The following is a 19,130-nucleotide window of genomic DNA, read 5'->3' on the forward strand; positions in this document are numbered from 1 at the left end:
AAAAGGAAACTAGATCAAATCTAGATCTAACCCGTAATTACTGTAATCACGACTAGATCCAATTCTGTGATTACAGTAATCACGGAAAGACAATCAATACCGAGATTACTGTAATCCTTAATTACTACTCAAAATAATACCGAGAACAATAATAAGATTGAGACATATTTGCAGTTCTGATATCATGAAATGGACCTCAAGTTGTAATATAAATTGCAACCTAAGAATTTTGATGTTATACCTTAAGGCTCAGTTTGGGAAGAGTATAAATGCAAATATATACAGCATAAATACATACAAAATATAAGGTTTTTGCGCTCTACATATTTGCATATTTATACTCCTTCCAAACTGCTCAAGGCTCAGTTTGTAAACAGTGCAAATACAATAATATGTATCCAAGCCTTGTATTTTATATTTCTGTGAATGTATTTGCACTGTACATATCTGTATTTATATACCCTCCCCAAACTGAGCTTAAATGTTTGCTATATTAGTACTGCAATAATGTTGTGTTGAAAATCAGGCTATATTATCAGTATTGTAAACATGTTTCTATTCCATATAATTGCTTTAGAACAAGTACAACTCATGGCTTCAATAGGAGAAAAAAAAAATAAAAAGAAAAACAATTACAACTCGTACTCCTCCCTCTAATCAATTTCCCCCTCAACCACCAAAAAGAAATAATTAATTAATCCCACTAACTATAGTCTCATGTTCTTGTGTTTGTGATAAGAATATACAAGTTCTTTGTCATTTTATGGCCAAATAGAGAGAGATTCACCCAAGAGGGGAAATAGCAGAGACCAATTTTACCAGGGTATTAGGTTATTACAGTAATAGAATGCATGAAAAGACGATGAAAATTGCATACTCAAAAGACAACATTTGGTGAAATAACAATCAATAACACAAATGGGGACCGTGCCATAAATTGCTATAATATTTCTTCTCAGCCCATGTGTTACCATAAATCATGTTCCCATATTGAAAAGAACCAGGCTACAATGGAGGTACCCTCATTATCATAACTGCAGTAAGGTGCTTTCCCTTTAGCCACCATGCATTAATTCCCATGTACAGAGGATTTGGATCCATTATTAAAAAGCTCTGCCCTAAAAGGTCAATTGTCTAAAAGTTGAGAAAGATCAGTTCAGTTACATCCATTTCATTTGTGAATTATAGATTAATTGCTTTGTCAATCTATTATTCAGAGTGGGCCAAATCTGATAGTGGGTCTAGAAATATTACAGCTTGAGAGGAGGGTGATTCGTCATTCATGGTTGTTACGGGAAGGATGCCCTCATCGTAATGCCTCTATTGGAAAACATCCATAGCCATAGGGGCTGTCCTCCAAATATACTGGGTAGTAGGACCACACTCTCCATAAAGAATTAGGGCAAGCTCAGATTTCTTGGTTTTCTATTGCTTTCTCGTCCCTAAAAGAGTTATCCTTACTCTGGATGAAGAGACAGTCCCTCGAGGGAGGAGGCATTGCAAAAGATATTATTGTACCAATTGTCTTGTAACTTCAACTTGGAAATGAAGATAATGTTACGACCTCTGGGCTCTGGCCCCAAGTGAAAGAGAATAGACGTCCCCTGTCTCAAATGAACACATTCATGTGCTAAATTTGCCTATTTATATCTCCTTTGGGGGGATGAACTACTCTAACCATCCCAACTCGTTCACTTCTCTCCTAGACTGTTCTAGCTATGACTTCTTCACCATCATCATCGAGAAATGGGTTTTCATCTGTGAACAGAAAGAACCGACGGATGGCTTCTTCAGTGGCTCGAAAGAAGCCCGAGTCTGTTGAAGTTTTGATACAAAGGAAGTTTAACAGGCTTAGGAGGATGATACCTGGGGAAGACAGAAACGATGTTGAAACATTGTTTCGTGAGACTGCCAATTACATCCTCTTCCTAGAGCTGAAAGTTGTTATTCTCAAGCGTCTCCTGTATGGAGTTCTGTAACAAGAACAAGTTGGTATTCTCTGCTGAAACTGTTGTGCCAACAACATCTTTACTTTTGATACCTGCATTTTCAGGATGCTAATAATGTAAGCAATTGCTGTGTGATTGATTCTCTTTAGCATTTCTGATTCAGAGGAATTCAATCCTCATTTAATCATTTTCAAAGTCCCTGTCTATTTCTTATATTGTGATATTGAGGCAGACTTTTGTACTCTCTCTCTCTCTCTCTTATGGCTGTTGATCAACTCATCAAGAAGCTTAATTTTGGGAAATAAAGAGTATGTTATATTTCTGGGTTCTAGCACAGATCAAACAGAAATGGTTTTTTTGATTCAGATTAACCATGCCCATATATTCATTGTCTTCGAGCTATTCGTTGAAGACCAAAATCATGGCAGTGAACTAGTGATGGCCGGGCTCAAGTAAGTCATCAATTCTTATAAAAAATAATAACAAGTCCACATGTATAATGTATTTCAGAAACTTTCTGAATGGTGATGTTTCATATCTGGATAACAATCAGGAGAACCGAGGTTGAAAACTTGAAAACTTCTACAACTTCACTCGTAATGCTGGCCCAATCACTGTACACCACGTCATATCCGTACTTGTGGGGTCCTACATATTAGTGTCATGAGGCATCATGTTTGGCCCAGCGTCGTCATGGTCAGTTGGTCACTAATTAGAGGATTGGGACACTGCAGTCTGCAGTCTGCGGAGCCGAATTAAATGGATCAAACTAAATGGGTTCTTTTGAATTAGCCCATGATAATTAGGACGCCCTCTGAACTGAGAAGAGTGGATCATTCATCAATCATCTAGAATATTGCTTAAAATGGATTAATTATGGAAGTTAAAAGGTTTGAATAGTGGGTTGATCAACAAATTATTCAAAAATAATTTGATGATATTATTTAAAGATTATAATTTTATGGATTCAAATAATGTTATGAGAAACTAAAATGAAATAGTTTCAATATTGTGTGTGGCTTTTTAACACCTTGATCAATGAATAACGTAGGTCTGGCATTGGTGCTGGTGGGAAAATAGTTTCAATCCTTGATAAATAAAACAAAAAGTGGTTAGTTAATTGTTTGGTGTTGCTACTAGGTTCTCCTAATTCAAGTCTGAAACCATCCACACCAGAATGGGCCCTAAAAATGCTCTACATGCATATCTCAGCGTGCATTGAAAACATCTCATATATTTGTTATTGGGATATATTCTTAATACACGGTTGAGATGTACTGTGAGATGTTTTTGGGCCGGACACGCTCTATGGGAGGCAAATGGTTTTAAGATTAAAATAAATTAGAATGCAATTCCTAACTAGAGTGCAATTCAAGTTTAAAATAAATTAGTTTATAAGCTCGTTTCAAGATTTTCTATCCACAGAAAGGGGGAACTTAGTCAAATGGCATAAATAAATAAATAAAAAAGGATTTTGATAATGATATACGACTAAAGAAGACAAAAGATCTGTTTATAGTGCGTGGGGCCTATTATAGCTAGGTATATGGTTATTAGTTGATTGGTTTATGTGAAGCTCAAAGTATGGTTTATTAGTCTCTAAACTATAATGCCAATAAATCCATAAAACCATATTAAGATAATACGGTCATTTTCTTAGGCAATTATCAACAAATTGAAAAAAAAAAAAAAGAAAAACTAAAAGACGTCTTCAATCTATCATATCCCATAAATAATTAATAAAATAAGCAAAATCAAGCCCTTGTGCATGAAACACGCTCCTCCATTGTGAGTTATTAACTTTTTAAAGAAATAATATATATTAATAATCTGGAAAGGGACCTAAGAGGGGGACATAAAAACCTAGCCCCTCGAAAAAAAAACAAAAACTATACAAAAGAGCATAACTCTATACTATATTCGTGTATCTATCAATTGGTCGGTTCTACCGATCAAACTGATTATATCATTTCTGGTTCTATGATTTTATCCTAATTTTATTCTTGTTTGTTTTAAACTGATTTAAACCCAAACTGATTATTTGGTTAATAATATATAATGGTTTCCTAATTTTCTTGTAATTTTATTATATTATGACTAAAATGATAATTAAATTTGATAAATAGTGAATAAGATAATTTTGATTAAAACAATTAATTTATTGACATAAATGATTTACTATCATTTTTATTGAGGTTATATTATCAAAAATTAAGTTTAATTTTAAGCTGTTTTCAGCATAAATAATTATAGATAGGGTCTAATCGGGTAAGACCCGATTATCCCAATCAACAATTAGAACTGTGCTGGATCTGTGATTTTGTCCCGATTAATAATGAATTCGAGGCCGATACACACCCTGTCCCGAATCAGACCCGACCCATTAATAGCCATATAACAAAAGACTTGATCAAGAAGCTAGAATAGCGAGGATGATGACCACTCATTTAACTGAAAAGTTTATTTAAAAACCTGTGCTGCTGGTGCTTTCAAGGCATGTAGCACATAATGCAACTAGCTAGAATGGAATTAGATCCTAGCTAATTCATCTTCATGCAAGGATTCAATAAGCCACATATTTCAGGATGAAAAGGAAAATGAAATTAGATCCTGATCAACTCATCACAATGACTAATTATTGATGGATCAATCAAGAAGATGTAGAATGGAATGGTTGTGACAATATTGTGGATTTGTGGTTGGGAAGAGGGGATGTGTGAAGTATGAGTACATTACAGTTTCAGCTAAAGGTACAAGCTAAGAGACATTTTTCCATTGAAGGGACTCAGTGAGCCCCATCCATGTGTGTGCATGAGAAGAAAAGTGGTTGTCTGTGTACGTTCTGGGCTGCTCATCAAGTGCATTGGCATGTGGCTCCCATTCTGACTGTCAAAGCGTGTGGCACACATATATAAGTTTAAATCTGCCCCTCACAGAATGCACCTCAAAAACGTCTCACATCACATTCCAACCATGTATTGAAAACATCTCTCAATAACAAGTACGTACGGGCCATATTCTCGCATTCTGTAGGGGTAGATGTGAACTCCACGTATATATATATATATATATATATATTAACTCTTTTGTGCTTAATTAATACTCATGCCTAGCCCAGCTGCTATTACTGCTAAACCTTGCCAGAATAAGTCGAGTACATAAGCTAACAATAGGGGATATATGTAGAATGTGGAACACTACATTGCACATGGTGATCAAGAAAAAAAGGACATAAGAAATAGGATTGTAGATTCTGTGAGTTGGTGCATCCTGATTGTCGCATTGGGTCCCTGACAAACTACATGTTCTTAAGTGGGGTGGATTACAATGCAAGTTCAATGTAAGGTTGTCAATTGGCCCTGGGGAGGAGGTCTCAAGGCTGAAATCTCCTTGGGATTTGACACTTGTTGACACTGCTTATTTTTAGGCTATGTCTGGTTTTGAAGAAAAAAGTAGGGAAAAGAAGAAAAAGGTAAAGAAACCTATACAAATTTTATAAAAGTTTCCCTACTTTTTCCTTCAAACCAAACATAGCATTAAGACACATACCTCATCACTAGCTACTTTGCAAGTTGCATGGTTTCTTTGTCCAAGTCTCAAATAGGGCCTACCATGCATTGAGAAAAATATATCTGGCCTTAAATGTTTTGGATATTGGGATCCTAGATCCTTTCAGCTAACTGTCAAAAGGTTTGGAAGATTCAAACCAACTTGGGTCCTGTCCAGTCATTGTGCTGGAATTTGAGTAAGGTATGTTTGAACTGGTCTCAGGACCCCAAATATGTATAAGCATAACCCAACAAGCAACCAACAGCTAGGCTGGAGATTAGAAGTTGTGGTCAGTGGTGTTTAAGAATGGATAGAATTAGTATCTGTCAAGCTGCCTGAATTGGAAACCTGTGTGTGGAAAATTCTCGTGAATCCCAACCATGTATCCAAAAAGGGAAAATTACCAGGGGCTGCCTTGTCTCAAAATGTTTTCCTATCTACAGAACTTAATTCTTAAAAGTTTAATGATCTATGACTAAGAACAGACTTGTTTATGAATTTCAAATGGAACCTTATTACTTGATATATGACTAAAATTTGCAAAATTCTATTCGATAGAGAGTTTTTGTTCTTTAAATAGCAAAAATAGACAACTCTTTTTTTGGGATTTTATCTGAAATACCCTCTCCATGTTCTGGGATTCACTTCAACTTACCTTGACATTTTGATGTCTCTAGAGACACCCCACCTCCTGCTAGAAAATTTTATGTACGAGTACGACATACCTATCTTTTTTCATTTGGCCATGGGTTAGCCGTTGGGTATCAGATGCGGGTGGGCCGATGAATTCAGTTGGGCCTGGACCCTGGTCCTATTATTGAGTGTTTGGCACCGATCAGTCCAAGAGAATGTTGGCCAACAACAATTAACTGAAAATTATGGATTGTTCTTAAAAGATTGGAAAAAAGGGCAAATTAAAAATCGTAAAAGATTTCAGTTGCTTTTACCCATCGCAGAAAAGCGAGGAAGCTGATTAACAAGGCTCGGGCCGAGAAAGAGCAAATCAGATGGTAGCCCAGCCCGGTGTGCATAATTTTATCTCCAACTAATTTAGGAACAAGGTTAAAGAGCATTGGTATGATATCATGTGGTATTTTATGGTATTTTGATGCCCAAAACGATATATACTGACTTTTAATATTTTAACTTTTAAACATTAAAATATATGATTAGACAGGCCTATTGTCGACATGATATCAGAAAAGCTTACAGCCAATCAATTGATATCTTAAAAGGGGTTACCAATCATGTAGTGTTCATAAAAAATTCATGGGGCGCTTTGATTGATCAAACAGGATAGGGTTGAAAATGATATTCACATTGGCAAAGGTGGCAGGTTTATTCTTCCTTTCATGGGGTGAGGGAGCCAAAGAAAAACTGATATTTTCAAAATTGGAACCAAAGTTTTTAAATCCGACCCAGAGAACAAATCGGTCAGGGTCTGGTTCCTGGGTTGAATGTCCGATCGTTCGAATCGAATGGTTCGATTGTTTCCGTTTTAATAAAAAAATTAAAAATGATTAAAATTATTTGAATGGTTAATCGCCTGAATCAGCAGTTTGCTAATTAAAATTAACGATTTTTGGAAAAAATTCCGATTTTGAAGTAAAACAGAACCGGTCACCTGACTGGTTCCCAGTTTTCTGGTCCGCTCCGGTTTTAAAAACTATAATTGAAACACAAGAAGCTTTGAAGCAAGCAGTAGTCCCCGTGAAAAGATACATGGTAAGTTGTATCTAAGGAACAAGATGTAGTCTCAGAAGAGGATGAGATGAAGGACCTCTATGATTTAGGAGGTTTACTGGGTAGTAGGAAACTGAGAAAGATGGTGGATGTTTTTTCTGGGTATAGTGATTCAAGTAGGACCCAAGGGTTCTAAAGGTTTTAGGGGTAGAGGTAGGGGCGTAGGGGAGGGAGAGGTAAAAATATAGCCTCTTGTTATTGCCCTTTTGGATTAGGTTTTTGGGGGTGTTGGCAAGAGTGCAGAGTGTTGTTGGTTCTTTTGGTGTTATTGGTTTCCGATCAGACAAGGAATGGTTTTGGGTAGGGGTGAGCAAATGGTAGGTTTTACTTGGAACCAAAAGAAAATCGACTTAGGCTTTGAACCAACCCTACCTAATCTATAATAGGGTAGGGTCTGGTTCCAAATTCTTGAAACCGATTCTCACCCAAGCCAGTTTTAGGGTCTAGGGGTTTATCCTACTCAAACTGATCTTAGTTGGCCTTCGTGGAATCAATGCTGGTGGAACTTACCTTTGAACTGAATTTGTCTTGAAATAAACCCCAAAATACTTTTAGGAACGTGAAGATTTGAACCCAAGCACTCATGGTTATAAAGGCCATGGTCTCACTTGACCATTGAGCTACTTAAATTATCTGATCATTTGTTTTCATTTTAATATTTGGATGTGTACAACAAGCCATGTAAAATGTAATATTTACAAAATTTAACTTTAAACTATAAGTTTTAAACTATATAATGATAATCTACATATTAAATTACTCAATTAATCAACAATGATAATATAAGTTTTTTACTATATATTATATTATTGAAAATCAAGTTTTTAAAATTCCCTTTGAAGAGGGAGAGTAAAGAAAAAACAGGTTCTATGGGTAGATCTTGAAATCAACCCCAAAACCATCAAGGCCAGAACCGACCTTAGAACCAATGACTATCACAGGGTTGGTTCTGGTTTGAAAAACTTGGAACCAGCCTGCCCTACAGTGTAGGTTTCAGCTTCTGCCGTGGAACCGAATCAAATTGACCCTTGCTCACCCCTAGTTTTGGAACTAGTTCTTGGGTCGAATGGTCCGACCCTCTGGTTTGAATGGGTGGCTTGTTCTGATTTAAAAAAAAAAAAAATTAAAATAATTGATTAAAATAAAAAATGACCAAAAGTCATTGTCTTGGTCGACCTATTGATGGTTTAACAGTTTTTGTCCAAAAAGTGATTTTAGAGTGAAACAAAACCAGTTGTTTGACCGATTCCCAAGTCAACAGGTCCGACCAACCGGTCTAATCCGATTTTCAAAACCATGTGACTTTTTAGTATGAGAGTCCCATTGTTGTAAATTTTGTCTCTCTCTTTTTTTTTTTCTTTTAATAAAGCTTTTGTTTACCTATAAAACGAAGATATGCCTATCTTCCATTAGGTTATCATTAGTTGGCCATGATGGTATGTTGTTCATGCACCATTAATATTTATTTAAAAATTAGCCTGACCGACAATATTAACTATTTTTTGTATGATAAAATACTGTAATTTCATTTTTCTTCCCTATTTTATGTTTTTTATTCAATTAACAACTCATCAAAGGTTCACTTCACCTTCTCATTTGAGATAAGTTGTAAGTTTTTGTGTTCACCTCTACATCAAGAAAATGATTATGGGTATCGTAATTTAAAGGGTAGAGATCAATAAAGTGATAAATAGAGCAGTACTTTGTATGTTGTAGCTAGGGACTCTTTTAACGGAGAGTATCTGATAGTGATAGTGCATTCATGTACGAAAAAAAAAGGTATGTAAATTCAAATTAAGAAAAATGGGAGTCAACGAATCAATTGAGGTCAAGCCAATAAATAATGATCATCACCTCTTTATTCTACTTGAAATTTCGTTTCATTTTAGAATTCTTTAAGAGCTTGTGCTCTCTTGTATTAGTTTCTTTAGATGGGTAAGGTCTATGTCTAGAATCTTAATTTTTATTTGAATAAAAAATTTTCTTTCCTTTAGAAAAAAGATTAAGAAAATCCTAGAAAAGTGAGTGGGAATTTCAGATAAGAACAACTTTTTTATTTTAGTGTAATTTCAACCCTTTTTATCACTTAGGCTGTGTTTAGTTTGAAGGAAAAAGTAAGGAAAGGTACAAGGTTTTTCTACGTTTCCCTTCCTTTTCCCACTTTTTCCTTCAAACCAAACATAGCCTTATTGTTTTGCTTTTACTTGGTCTTATTATTTTCACATTGAAATTCTAAGCCTTTTAGTGTAATTTCAACCCTTTTATCACTTATTGTTTTTAGGGTTTCACTTTGCTTGCTTTGATTTCTTATTTATTTATTTATTCATTTTCATTTTTAAAGAGGTAAAATACAATATTAAAAAGGGAAAATCTATGATACTGGGTCCAAAAGCACTAAATGATCCACTAAAGAAACACAACCAAATTGGGTCCAAAAGAGGAACCACAAAGCCCCTACACCCTTACTAAGCCCATATAGGATAAAGAATGAAAAAATGACCTAGAGTGAGTCATGGCAGAGGAATCATTGCCCGTGATCAACAAATCATCTACATAGACAGGACTGTAAACAATAGTACCACCTGATGAGTAAATAAAGAGAAATGTATCAGTTGGATAACCTTTGAAATCCATTTCAAATAGGGTTACAGTCAACCGTCGATACCAAACGGGAGGAGATTGATTGAGACCATACAATGACTTAGGGAGCATATAAACATGATCAGGGTGAGCAAAACCAACAAATGCTAGAGGTTAATGTATGGAAATTAAACCTCCTCTAAAGATTCCCATTAAGAAATGCATTAGAAATATTGATGAGAGAGAATGAAAAAGATTGTGGTTGGTTTAACCACAGGCTTAAACATCTGCTTGACTGTCTATCCCATCATGTTTTTGGTGAAATCCCTTCACCACTAGATGGGCATTGTAGCAATATTCAACAGAGCCATTAGGTTGTCACTTAGTTTTATATACCCACTTATAGCCAATAACCTTCTAATTTGGAGAGGGGGAACAAGAACCCATGTACCATTCCATAGAAGAGCATTGAACTCTTCTTGCATAGTCAGATGCCAATGAGAACATTTGATGGCCTGAGAGAAGTACCTTGGTTCAATGGAGTCACTTGTTAGTGCATACTTTGGAACTTGGAAGTAGTTAGATTTTAGTCTTCCGAGTTCCATTCATTGCACGAGTGATCATATGGTAACGGTAAGGAGGAGCTATGGCCATGGAGGGAATACTCAGTGTTAATTGTGTAGATGAAGGTGGAAGTTATTCTTATGCTTGCGTTAGAGAGCATGGTGAAGATGCATTAGCAGTGTCTAAGACATAATTGTCTGGGTCAGCGGCATTTTTAAAGTACCATGACCAATTTTTAAAGTCATAACTCAACCCTACAACTCCTTTGGATTTGGGTCAAAACCTTGTAACTTGCCAACCAGGCAACCTTGAATGACCTCCCTCTCATGAGTCCTATGTCCTTAAATGCAAGCATTAAGTGCATCATTAAAAATATAATAAGGCAAAATTACGTTTTCATTGTCTCTCATAAAATCCATATTTACTTTTTAATAAGACAATTCTTCTCTCTCTCACACAGACGCATAATAATCAATGTTTGTAACATCTCCCCTCCCCATTAAATCCATAGTCTCTTTTCACTCTATCTAATAAAGTAGGGGTGTTAATTAGATGGATTGGGTTAGGTTAAGGACCAACCAAAATATGAGCCCTAGATCTACATCATAAGTGCTCCTTTCTTCAGTTGTGCATAGCAGTATTTTCAAACCGGACCGGACCAGATGGTTGGACTGAAAAAGCTGCTGATTTGGTTAGCAAACTTTTCACCTGGTCGGTCAAATTGTCAAACCGTTGACCCGAACAATGGTTTTTGGCCTTTTTTGTTTTGTTTTTTTAAATTTTGTTAGGGTGGACCAACCATTCGGAGCACACGATCAGACCATTTAACCCAGAAACTGGACCCAGAACGGTTTTAAAAACCTGGGTGCATAGTAGATCAAAGTTTTATATATCTCAAAGCAGGCCCATTTAAATGACCAAAATGGCCCATTCAAAACGAAGGGATTTTCCCAAGATTTATAAATCGACCGTCAAGTTACAGAAAAAGAATTAAAGGTTGATCACCCAAGTCTTATACAACGCAAAGTGAATCAAGTCTAGATAAACTAAACCCTTTAAGTTTTTATTTTATGATAAAATTGAACTCCATGTGAGTTCTGTGGAGGACACTGGAAGAGAAAATCATTCTCCTGAATAAAATAAAAAACTTAATTGTGGTTTAGTTTAACCAAAGGAACCTGTTGCATGATTGCTTGGTTCTATATTTTTCCGGTTAACCTGGCAATTGGCTTCAAAACCGGTTGGTTTTCATAAACCAGATTGGTAGCCAGTTCTTGTCCAACCCAGTTCAGCCGGCTGTCCGAGTCCTGTTTCTGAGACATTGACTACATGGGTTAGGTCAAAATATCCAGTCTGCATGCTGTAATTTTAGGTTTCATCATCAACTCTGGAAGTTCATTCCAAGTGGTGTTGGATGTCTTATGCAATGGGAAGACACTTACTGTGTGAAACAAGGAGTTGGGGGTGTAATATAAGAGGGTAAAAGAGCTCGTCCTTTGATTCTCTCTCTCTCTCTCAACCAAGTCTAACACCTGCCATATAGATGATGGCATGAGAAATCCATAGGCCCATTTTGTAAAAAGTTCAACACAATTCCAAATTTGTATGTTCAAAATCATGAAAATTAAAGAAAAATAAAATAAAAATAATTACTTTATAACTATAGCCAGACATTCCTAATTTCTAAAATGAAACACCACTCTTAGAGTTCCATGTGTGGAGTGTAAATTATTGAACAACGCTTATAGAATTGTCCAATTGGATTGCAAATTCAACATGATGGACTACTCAACTCCTGTAGAATTGGAGTTCGTATCTTCTAAATGTAGTAGAGAGCATCAGCATATGTTTTATGGTCATAGCCCACATCCTGTAACAAGCATAATCATCATCCATGTCTAGCTTGATCACTCCCCTACTTGTTGTCAACACAATAAGGTATGATGAGTCGGTATCTTCGCCGGTCGGGTCCTTATAAAGCTCAGCATGCAAGTCAAGCACAACACCTGTAGCCAAATTAAAGATATTTATTTGGTTAGCTCCTCTGTGCAACACGACACGCTGAACTTATTTGGATGTTGCTAACACTTACTTTCTCTTGTTCTTGCAAAGGCTGTGACAACATTGGTCTTCCTAATTTTCAGAATAACCTGTCATAGAAATGTGAATATCACTGTCAAATTGGTTTCTGATCTTGTTTTTTGGATTTGTTTCTTGTTTGGGTACTAATTAGAAACTAGTTAGATCAAAGTTCAAATACAGATGTGCACTCTTTTATACTGAGAACTGAAATTTAGTCCTTTTAAAAATGGAGTGCACATGGACTGGTCCAGCAGGGTTCGCCACTCTTGGATCACTTTACCAAAACCGTGAAAGACACAGCTAACAATCTGCATATTTCCAAGTATTATTGTCTCCATCTTTTGAGGCCAAATGGAAAATTCCAGGAAGTATCAAGAGTTGTTGGCAAAATCCCTCCCACAGTTTGTTATTTGGTAGACCAAGGCTGTTTTTGGTTTGATAGAAAATGTAAGAAACAGAAAGTTGATTGAAAGTTCTTAAGGAATTTCATAAAACCTGTTAAGAACTTACTCTCTTTATGTTTCTCTCTCTTCTTTCTATCAAACCAAATATAGCCTAAATATTAAAATTCAAAGGCAAAGTTGGACCTAAATTGTCATGACTCATATTGATCTGACCTTGATGTAGCCTGGAAACCACCACAGACATGGTTCTATTAATGGAGACTGGAGGAATCTGCAATTTTGGTGCATGGTATTGGTATAACCATCAAATTCTGGATAAGAAAGCTGGTAAGTCTGGCAGTTTAGGTTTAGAAATGTAGGATTTGTGAATTATGTTATTGTGAGGCAAACAGAAGTACGAATTAAAGATATAACCTTTGTTTCATTGTTGAGGATGATTGAGACAGATCTTGACAAACACTTCCCTAACACAAACCAAAGATGAGACAGGAAGACAAAAATCCGGTCAAAACCACTTAATCAAGAGTAGTATATCTCCATCTAGAAGAAATATGAACATTTACCTTTTGAAAGCTACAGTATCTAGCCATTAGTTGAATTGACTTACCGTCGGATGATTCGATGTTAAGCTCTAATCCCTTGGCAAGCAGACATCTACACTTTTCAAAGTCAAAGTCAATATTACTGTTCTCTTCAATAGGGAGTATGGGTGATCTCCCATTTATTCTGTCCCTGAGACCCGACCTTCCCCTTAGTGTAGCAGCTCCTCTCAGTGCTTGAATATACAGAGAAGGAGTAATTAATTAGACGGCATGCAAGTCAGGTGGTCTGGGCCGGATCCAGAACTAATCCTAAGAATTAGGCTAAGGCCCAAATATGGATCAAGTACAATTTGTCCAACCCAGGTCCATCATAAAATAAAATTTGATGCATTTAAGTTGGGGTTGGACTCGGACCAGGCTCAAATTGGTCAATCAGCCCATATGCTAAATTTGACATACATACATAAGGGTTAGGCATAGGTATAACCCGAAAAATAATAAAAGCCAAAATTTTTGGGCCCAGGCCTAGCCTGAAGACGTGAAATCTAAACGCATCGTTTGTAAAATTACAAATTAGGATGGCTCGGTTTTGGGTTGGACCCACTTAAGTTTCACCCTTTGGTGGCAAGGATGGTGAGCAAATTGCATAGGTGTAGGGATCACCTGCGAACAAATGACGTTCAACACTCTCCCAACATGATATCACACCGCACATCTCACCATGGGACTGGGACTGGGACCCACCATAAAACGAAGACTCCGGATCTCCTACTCACTAGAACTTTACCCACACCTACCCACAAAACACTACCCCGTGCATTAGAAACATCTCCCCATGTATAATAACATGTAAGAGCATGAGATGCTCCTCATGTGTCCCTGCAATCTCAAGTGGGTAGGAAATCGAGATTCAAAGATGTGTGGTGCGTATCGATCATGTTGGGCGGGTGTTGAAACGTCTTCTGTAAGCAGGTGATCAGGATTCAATTACATGAGGCGAATACCTTTACTGGACCTTGGGCTTGGGGCGAATACAAATTGTGTGGGCCTGATATGAATGGTTAGCCCTAATGGGCCTTTACCGGACCTTGGATGGTAGGCAATGGCACCCCTAGCTAAACATTATGTTCCATTCATGCAAATTTCTTATAGAGAGAGGCCAATACATGTTGCAGCTGCAGCTGTAAGTGTCAAGATATCATTGGCACTGGTACTGGTCATAGCAGAACCCATGACAACGCTGAGCTGTTCCCTCTTGGCACCCATGGCTTCTGCGACTTGTGCGCACTGAGCTGCCACCAAAGCAGCTGCAGAAGCCATAGCTGCTTCTTTTGTTGTGCTGGGCTGGTTCTGTTTATTGTTCTCTGCAGCAATGGCTGCCAGTGCAGCTGCCACACCGGCAACTGATATCGCTGCATGCACTTCAGCTCTCTGCAATCTATCTTCCTCCTTTCTCTTCAACCTTATCTCTTTCAACCACTTCTTCACTGAAATGTTCTTAAATGGCATAAACTTCCAATAGTCCTGCACAAAATTGATTTATTATTTCTAGTCAGTTCTCTGTATAACTCTAGCTCTTGAAAATAAAGGAGCTTCTCTTGATCTATTCAATGTTATAACTAGGACGTATTCTGGGTCGACCCATTAACCCGTTTATTTCAAATTAGGAAAAGTGGGTCCTTTAGTCCATCACATATTTGACTGCTGCAACTGCAATCTCGTCTAGATCCTTTTACCCTTGTTGGCAATGTGAACCCAGTATTTCTGGCAAATCATATCCCATATCCCATTAGTTTCGGGTCGGGTTAAAATCAAACAAGTTGCAGATCATGACCAGTGGCCAAGGATCCTACAAATCCAGCGCAAAGGCCCAAAACAAACTTGGTCAGGTGGGCCCACTAGACCCAATATGGGTGGGCTGTTGTTGAACTGAATTTTCAACTTTTAGATTATAATAATCCTACCTCCACATTGACTCTGGGAGACCTAGTAGACACAGGACACCAGCTGCAACTTCCTTTGTATTGGTGCAGTGGTGCTCCCAAAACTGGAAACATATTCTGCGAATGTTTGGGGAAGGATGGAGGGTCTCCCTGAGCTTGAAGACTGAAGAAGCCGTGGTCGTTGTCAGGCTCTTTGGACCAAAGCCACCAAAGCCCAAAGCCACATTCCTAAATAATATGTTACGCTGACTATTCTGTCAGCAACTGATCAGAATCTAGTTCACATAAGAAGTGGGGTTGGCCTTGGCTCAGGCTAATTCAGGGCCAGGCAGATGGTACCTATCCGACTAAAGATGGACTTCGCCCAGTTGAACGCATGCGGACACAGACACTATCTAGGACTCTATCTAGACATCTGAAAAGATTTAATTAGAATGGTGGAGAGAAATTCGAGGCTAAATCTAAGTTCTATCAAGCTCTATCTGATCATAGTCTACACAACGACGTGTTCATAATTTGGCTATTCGAAAGTGTTTCTGACCTCTGAGTGAATTAAGTTTGTCCTAAATCATCTTGTGGGACTGAAACCCAGCCGAACCAGATTTCATATTGATTTGATTCCCGAAAAGTGGCCCGTTTCATTTAAGTTTCCTAAAGCTAAATTAAGTTGAGGATTGGGTATGTTGATAATTCAAAACTAGTCGGTGGAGTCAAGAGGGGAAGATATCAGGACTCGGCAGGTGTTGTATTGTTTAATAAGATCAACAAACACCACACAGGAAACTAGAGCAGAAACATGAGCTTACCCATCTCTTTCGGAAACATCGATCATAGTTTAGTTCTGGATGCATCGCTTGTTGAAGCCAGATCCATGACTGGGTTTTTGAAACAAATTAAAAGACAAACACATAGATCAGAACTGGTAAAACATCAATATATACCAAGAAAAAGAGAAACAAATAGAAAGTTAAGTGCAGTTTCTCTGCAAAAACTACTATCAGGTGATCTTGGGTGTTATACTGTTACCTTTACATCGTTTGATTTCCATGGCGGTACAGACTTGAGGTATCCTTCATCCATTTTTAAGCTCTTGTCCATGTTCTGCAAGCATGCACATGGTTAAATGCTTTTCTTCTTTTCTGCAAACTACTATCGATCGAAAATATATTAAGGTTTATACTCACCAACGATGGAGATTTAATATCATTCTCCAAGGCCTTAACCAGACTATCTTGATGAACAATTGATTGATCTTGTTCCACTGGTTGGAAGACTTGAAGTGCAGAGTTGCACCAATTTCGTGAAAGAAAATCCATAGGCTCATGGGGCACCTGAGGATCAACTGCTAGAGCAAAGTTGGAATCCATGCTGTTCTGAGAACGAAAACTAGTTTGGAGATGAACTCATAATAAAGGAAAACTGCTCACTTGTCGAGATATATATATAAACGGCTCCAATTACAGTAAATTATTGTCAAATTTTTGTGTTGGAGTTGTGTTCTTAACAGGATCATAGTTCAAAAGTATATCATCAAATATTCAATAAGTGATTAGCATCTTGGCCAAGTACTTTAATCCAGATGGAGGGGTAAGGTGGGTCCACCAGATCAACCAAGAGGATTAATTTCTGCCGTTGATGACAAGTGATCGACTACATTCAACGATGAGGGAGGACCCTGTTTACATGTATTATCACCTGGTATACAACAAAGCAGCAAGGAGGGCTTAGAGGCATCCTGTCATCTTACTCAAGTATTTCTGAAAAGAGAAAGTACATCCATGATCGCAGTTGGCAAGAATACTCTACACCAGCTTTGCAGATAAAATAATTAAATGAAGAAGGTTGAAAACAAGGGACCCAGTTGGCATAATAAGAGCATATAGAGGGAATAGGATTTGATTGAAAGGAGACTCAAAAAACAATGAGGATGAACACATGCCTACCATGATAGAAGCAAGATATATTTTGTTGGTGGAGAAATAAAGAGGAACACAAGGATCCTTCCTTGTAACCCTCAAGCCAAAAATTGAGACAACTAACAGAAAGAGGCATAAAAGGCAAGGAGAGAGAGAAAAAGTTAAGGGGTGTCAAGCATTATACACCAAACGTGCAGTTGGGCCACAATGGAGAAAAGAAGAAGACATGTATCATTGAGACCAAGCTTTCCTTCTTTACAATAAGGCGTGCATAATTAACTATTGACTAAGGAAACTCACTGCGGATTACCTTTTCCATATAATATCAAAGATGAAAGTTGGCTGAGAAGCTTTTAATGGGTTTTTCTCTCCTTTTGTGGTTGATATGAGGTCATCTCTCTCTCTCTCTCTTGATGGATTTGCTTACTTTATGGAGATTCGTTTACTTGTTCATTAAGCTCATGTTATTAGAGGGATTATCCTTTGCTTAGGTGTCCATTCATGCATTTGCATGATGGGCAGTTATGAGTTTAGAGGAATCATGCTTAACTTTGACAAATCTCATTATAAAAAATAAAAGAAAACAATGTTAACAGCCCAAGATCCAAATCACAATCGGAACAAACACTAAAAGGCGATACTCAAATATTAAATTCCTTCTGAACTCCAAGAGAAGTTGCCGTCTTGTACAAGACAGAGTATGTATTTGTGATGATTCGCAATGGTTTTCTGCTTGTTTATTAAGAGTGGGAACATATGTTTTCTGGTTAATATTCTTATCTGTTTCGAATTAATTTGTGGGTACATGCATATATCAATAATATGGTCAACACCAGGCACTAGCTAATATGATATATTTTTCTTCTGGTTCTGGTTTTTGTTTTGGCTCGAGGGTGATGGGGCTGTTTCTGGTGTTTTTTAGTGCTTTGTTGTTCCTAGCCTTGCGGGCTTGGGTCCGGCCTCTGGGCGTCTGGGCTTGGGTCTTTTTTCTTTGGTCTTGGTTTCCAGTGTGATTGTGTCAGTGCTCGGTAGCACCCCTATAGCTAGTATACTTCTTTTATGCTCTAGCTCTTTCTTATTTCTTAATAAATCTTACCTTTTTTTTTTCAAAAGAAAATAAAGCTATGGCTTCAGCATTCAAATGACATCTGTACGTTTGCCAAATTCAAACTCAATTCTGATCGGTTGAATTGGAATCTGAATACGATTCATCCCAATCTGATCAGATATGATATGATCTGATCTGGTACAACAATAAGTATATATATCCTTATATAGATTAAATTAATATGCATCTATCAGTAAAGTTGGCTTTAGTGTTGCGTGCTTAATTACCAAAGAATCAAAGGTTTCAACTTTCAGAATTCAAATCATTTTTACACATCAGATGCAACACCCAATAAAGTATAATATCATCGAATTCCATTAATTCCACCATCAGTTTGCATCTCTCTCTATCTCTCAATTCTCTCAATGCTTAATGAATTCTCCAACCCAACTTGCACTCTACAAGTTTTGGCCTTCCCTTGATTCCCTCTAAGATAACTCCATAAACGCTTCCAATTGTCAAGAGGTTTAATTAATTAATATATATATATATATATATATATATATATATATATATACTTCCTTTCATACTGAGGGGATATGGACAAGCCAGCCCTTGCACCTTGGAGATCTCATGCATGCGTCATTACTGGATGTAGGGGTGTCAATGGTATCTGAAAAACCGATTTCGAATTCAAGATAAGATGTAATCAAATCAAATTCGGATGATTCGAATAGCATAAATGGTCGAATTCGAATATTCATTTCCTACCGATTAATTAATCGAATCGAATTTGAATTTAGGTTGATT

The 19,130-nt window shown here is 37.2% G+C and overlaps 1 protein-coding gene across 2 annotated transcripts; it reads right to left on the reverse strand.

Moving 5' to 3' along the window:
* Positions 1–12,009: 12,009 nt before the first annotated feature.
* On the reverse strand, positions 12,010–17,260 carry LOC104612330 (uncharacterized). 2 transcript variants are annotated; one of them, XR_016082235.1, is made up of 9 exons: positions 16,541–17,260; positions 16,383–16,457; positions 16,163–16,231; positions 14,580–14,937; positions 13,479–13,646; positions 13,286–13,335; positions 13,085–13,182; positions 12,478–12,535; positions 12,311–12,391 (listed from the first exon to the last, which is right to left on the reverse strand). XR_016082235.1 is itself a non-coding variant. In XM_010279714.3 (8 exons), exons 1-8 carry the CDS (start codon positions 16,721–16,723, stop codon positions 12,174–12,176), a joined length of 1,179 nt encoding a protein of 392 aa, XP_010278016.1. In that variant the 5' UTR covers positions 16,724–17,258; the 3' UTR covers positions 12,010–12,173. The 2 variants fall into 2 exon arrangements, 1 of the variants encoding a protein (XP_010278016.1); XM_010279714.3 differs by lacking the exon at positions 13,085–13,182 and having other exon boundaries at positions 12,010–12,391; positions 16,541–17,258.
* Between the last annotated feature and the right edge of the window lie 1,870 nt (positions 17,261–19,130).

This window comes from Nelumbo nucifera, chromosome 2 (assembly GCF_055504915.1).
Source record: "Nelumbo nucifera cultivar China Antique chromosome 2, China Antique-T2T, whole genome shotgun sequence".
NCBI lineage: Eukaryota > Viridiplantae > Streptophyta > Magnoliopsida > Proteales > Nelumbonaceae > Nelumbo > Nelumbo nucifera.

Coding starts and splice junctions, on each gene's coding strand:
- LOC104612330 (XM_010279714.3), bottom strand. CDS start 16,723: ATGGATTCCAACTTTGCTCTAGCAGTTGATCCTCAGGTGCCCCATGAG. Junction 14,938..16,162: donor GATGTTTCCGAAAGAGATGG/GTAAGCTCATGT, acceptor AATTTTGTGCAG/GACTATTGGAAGTTTATGCC. Junction 12,392..12,477: donor CTTTGCAAGAACAAGAGAAA/GTAAGTGTTAGC, acceptor ATTTGGCTACAG/GTGTTGTGCTTGACTTGCAT.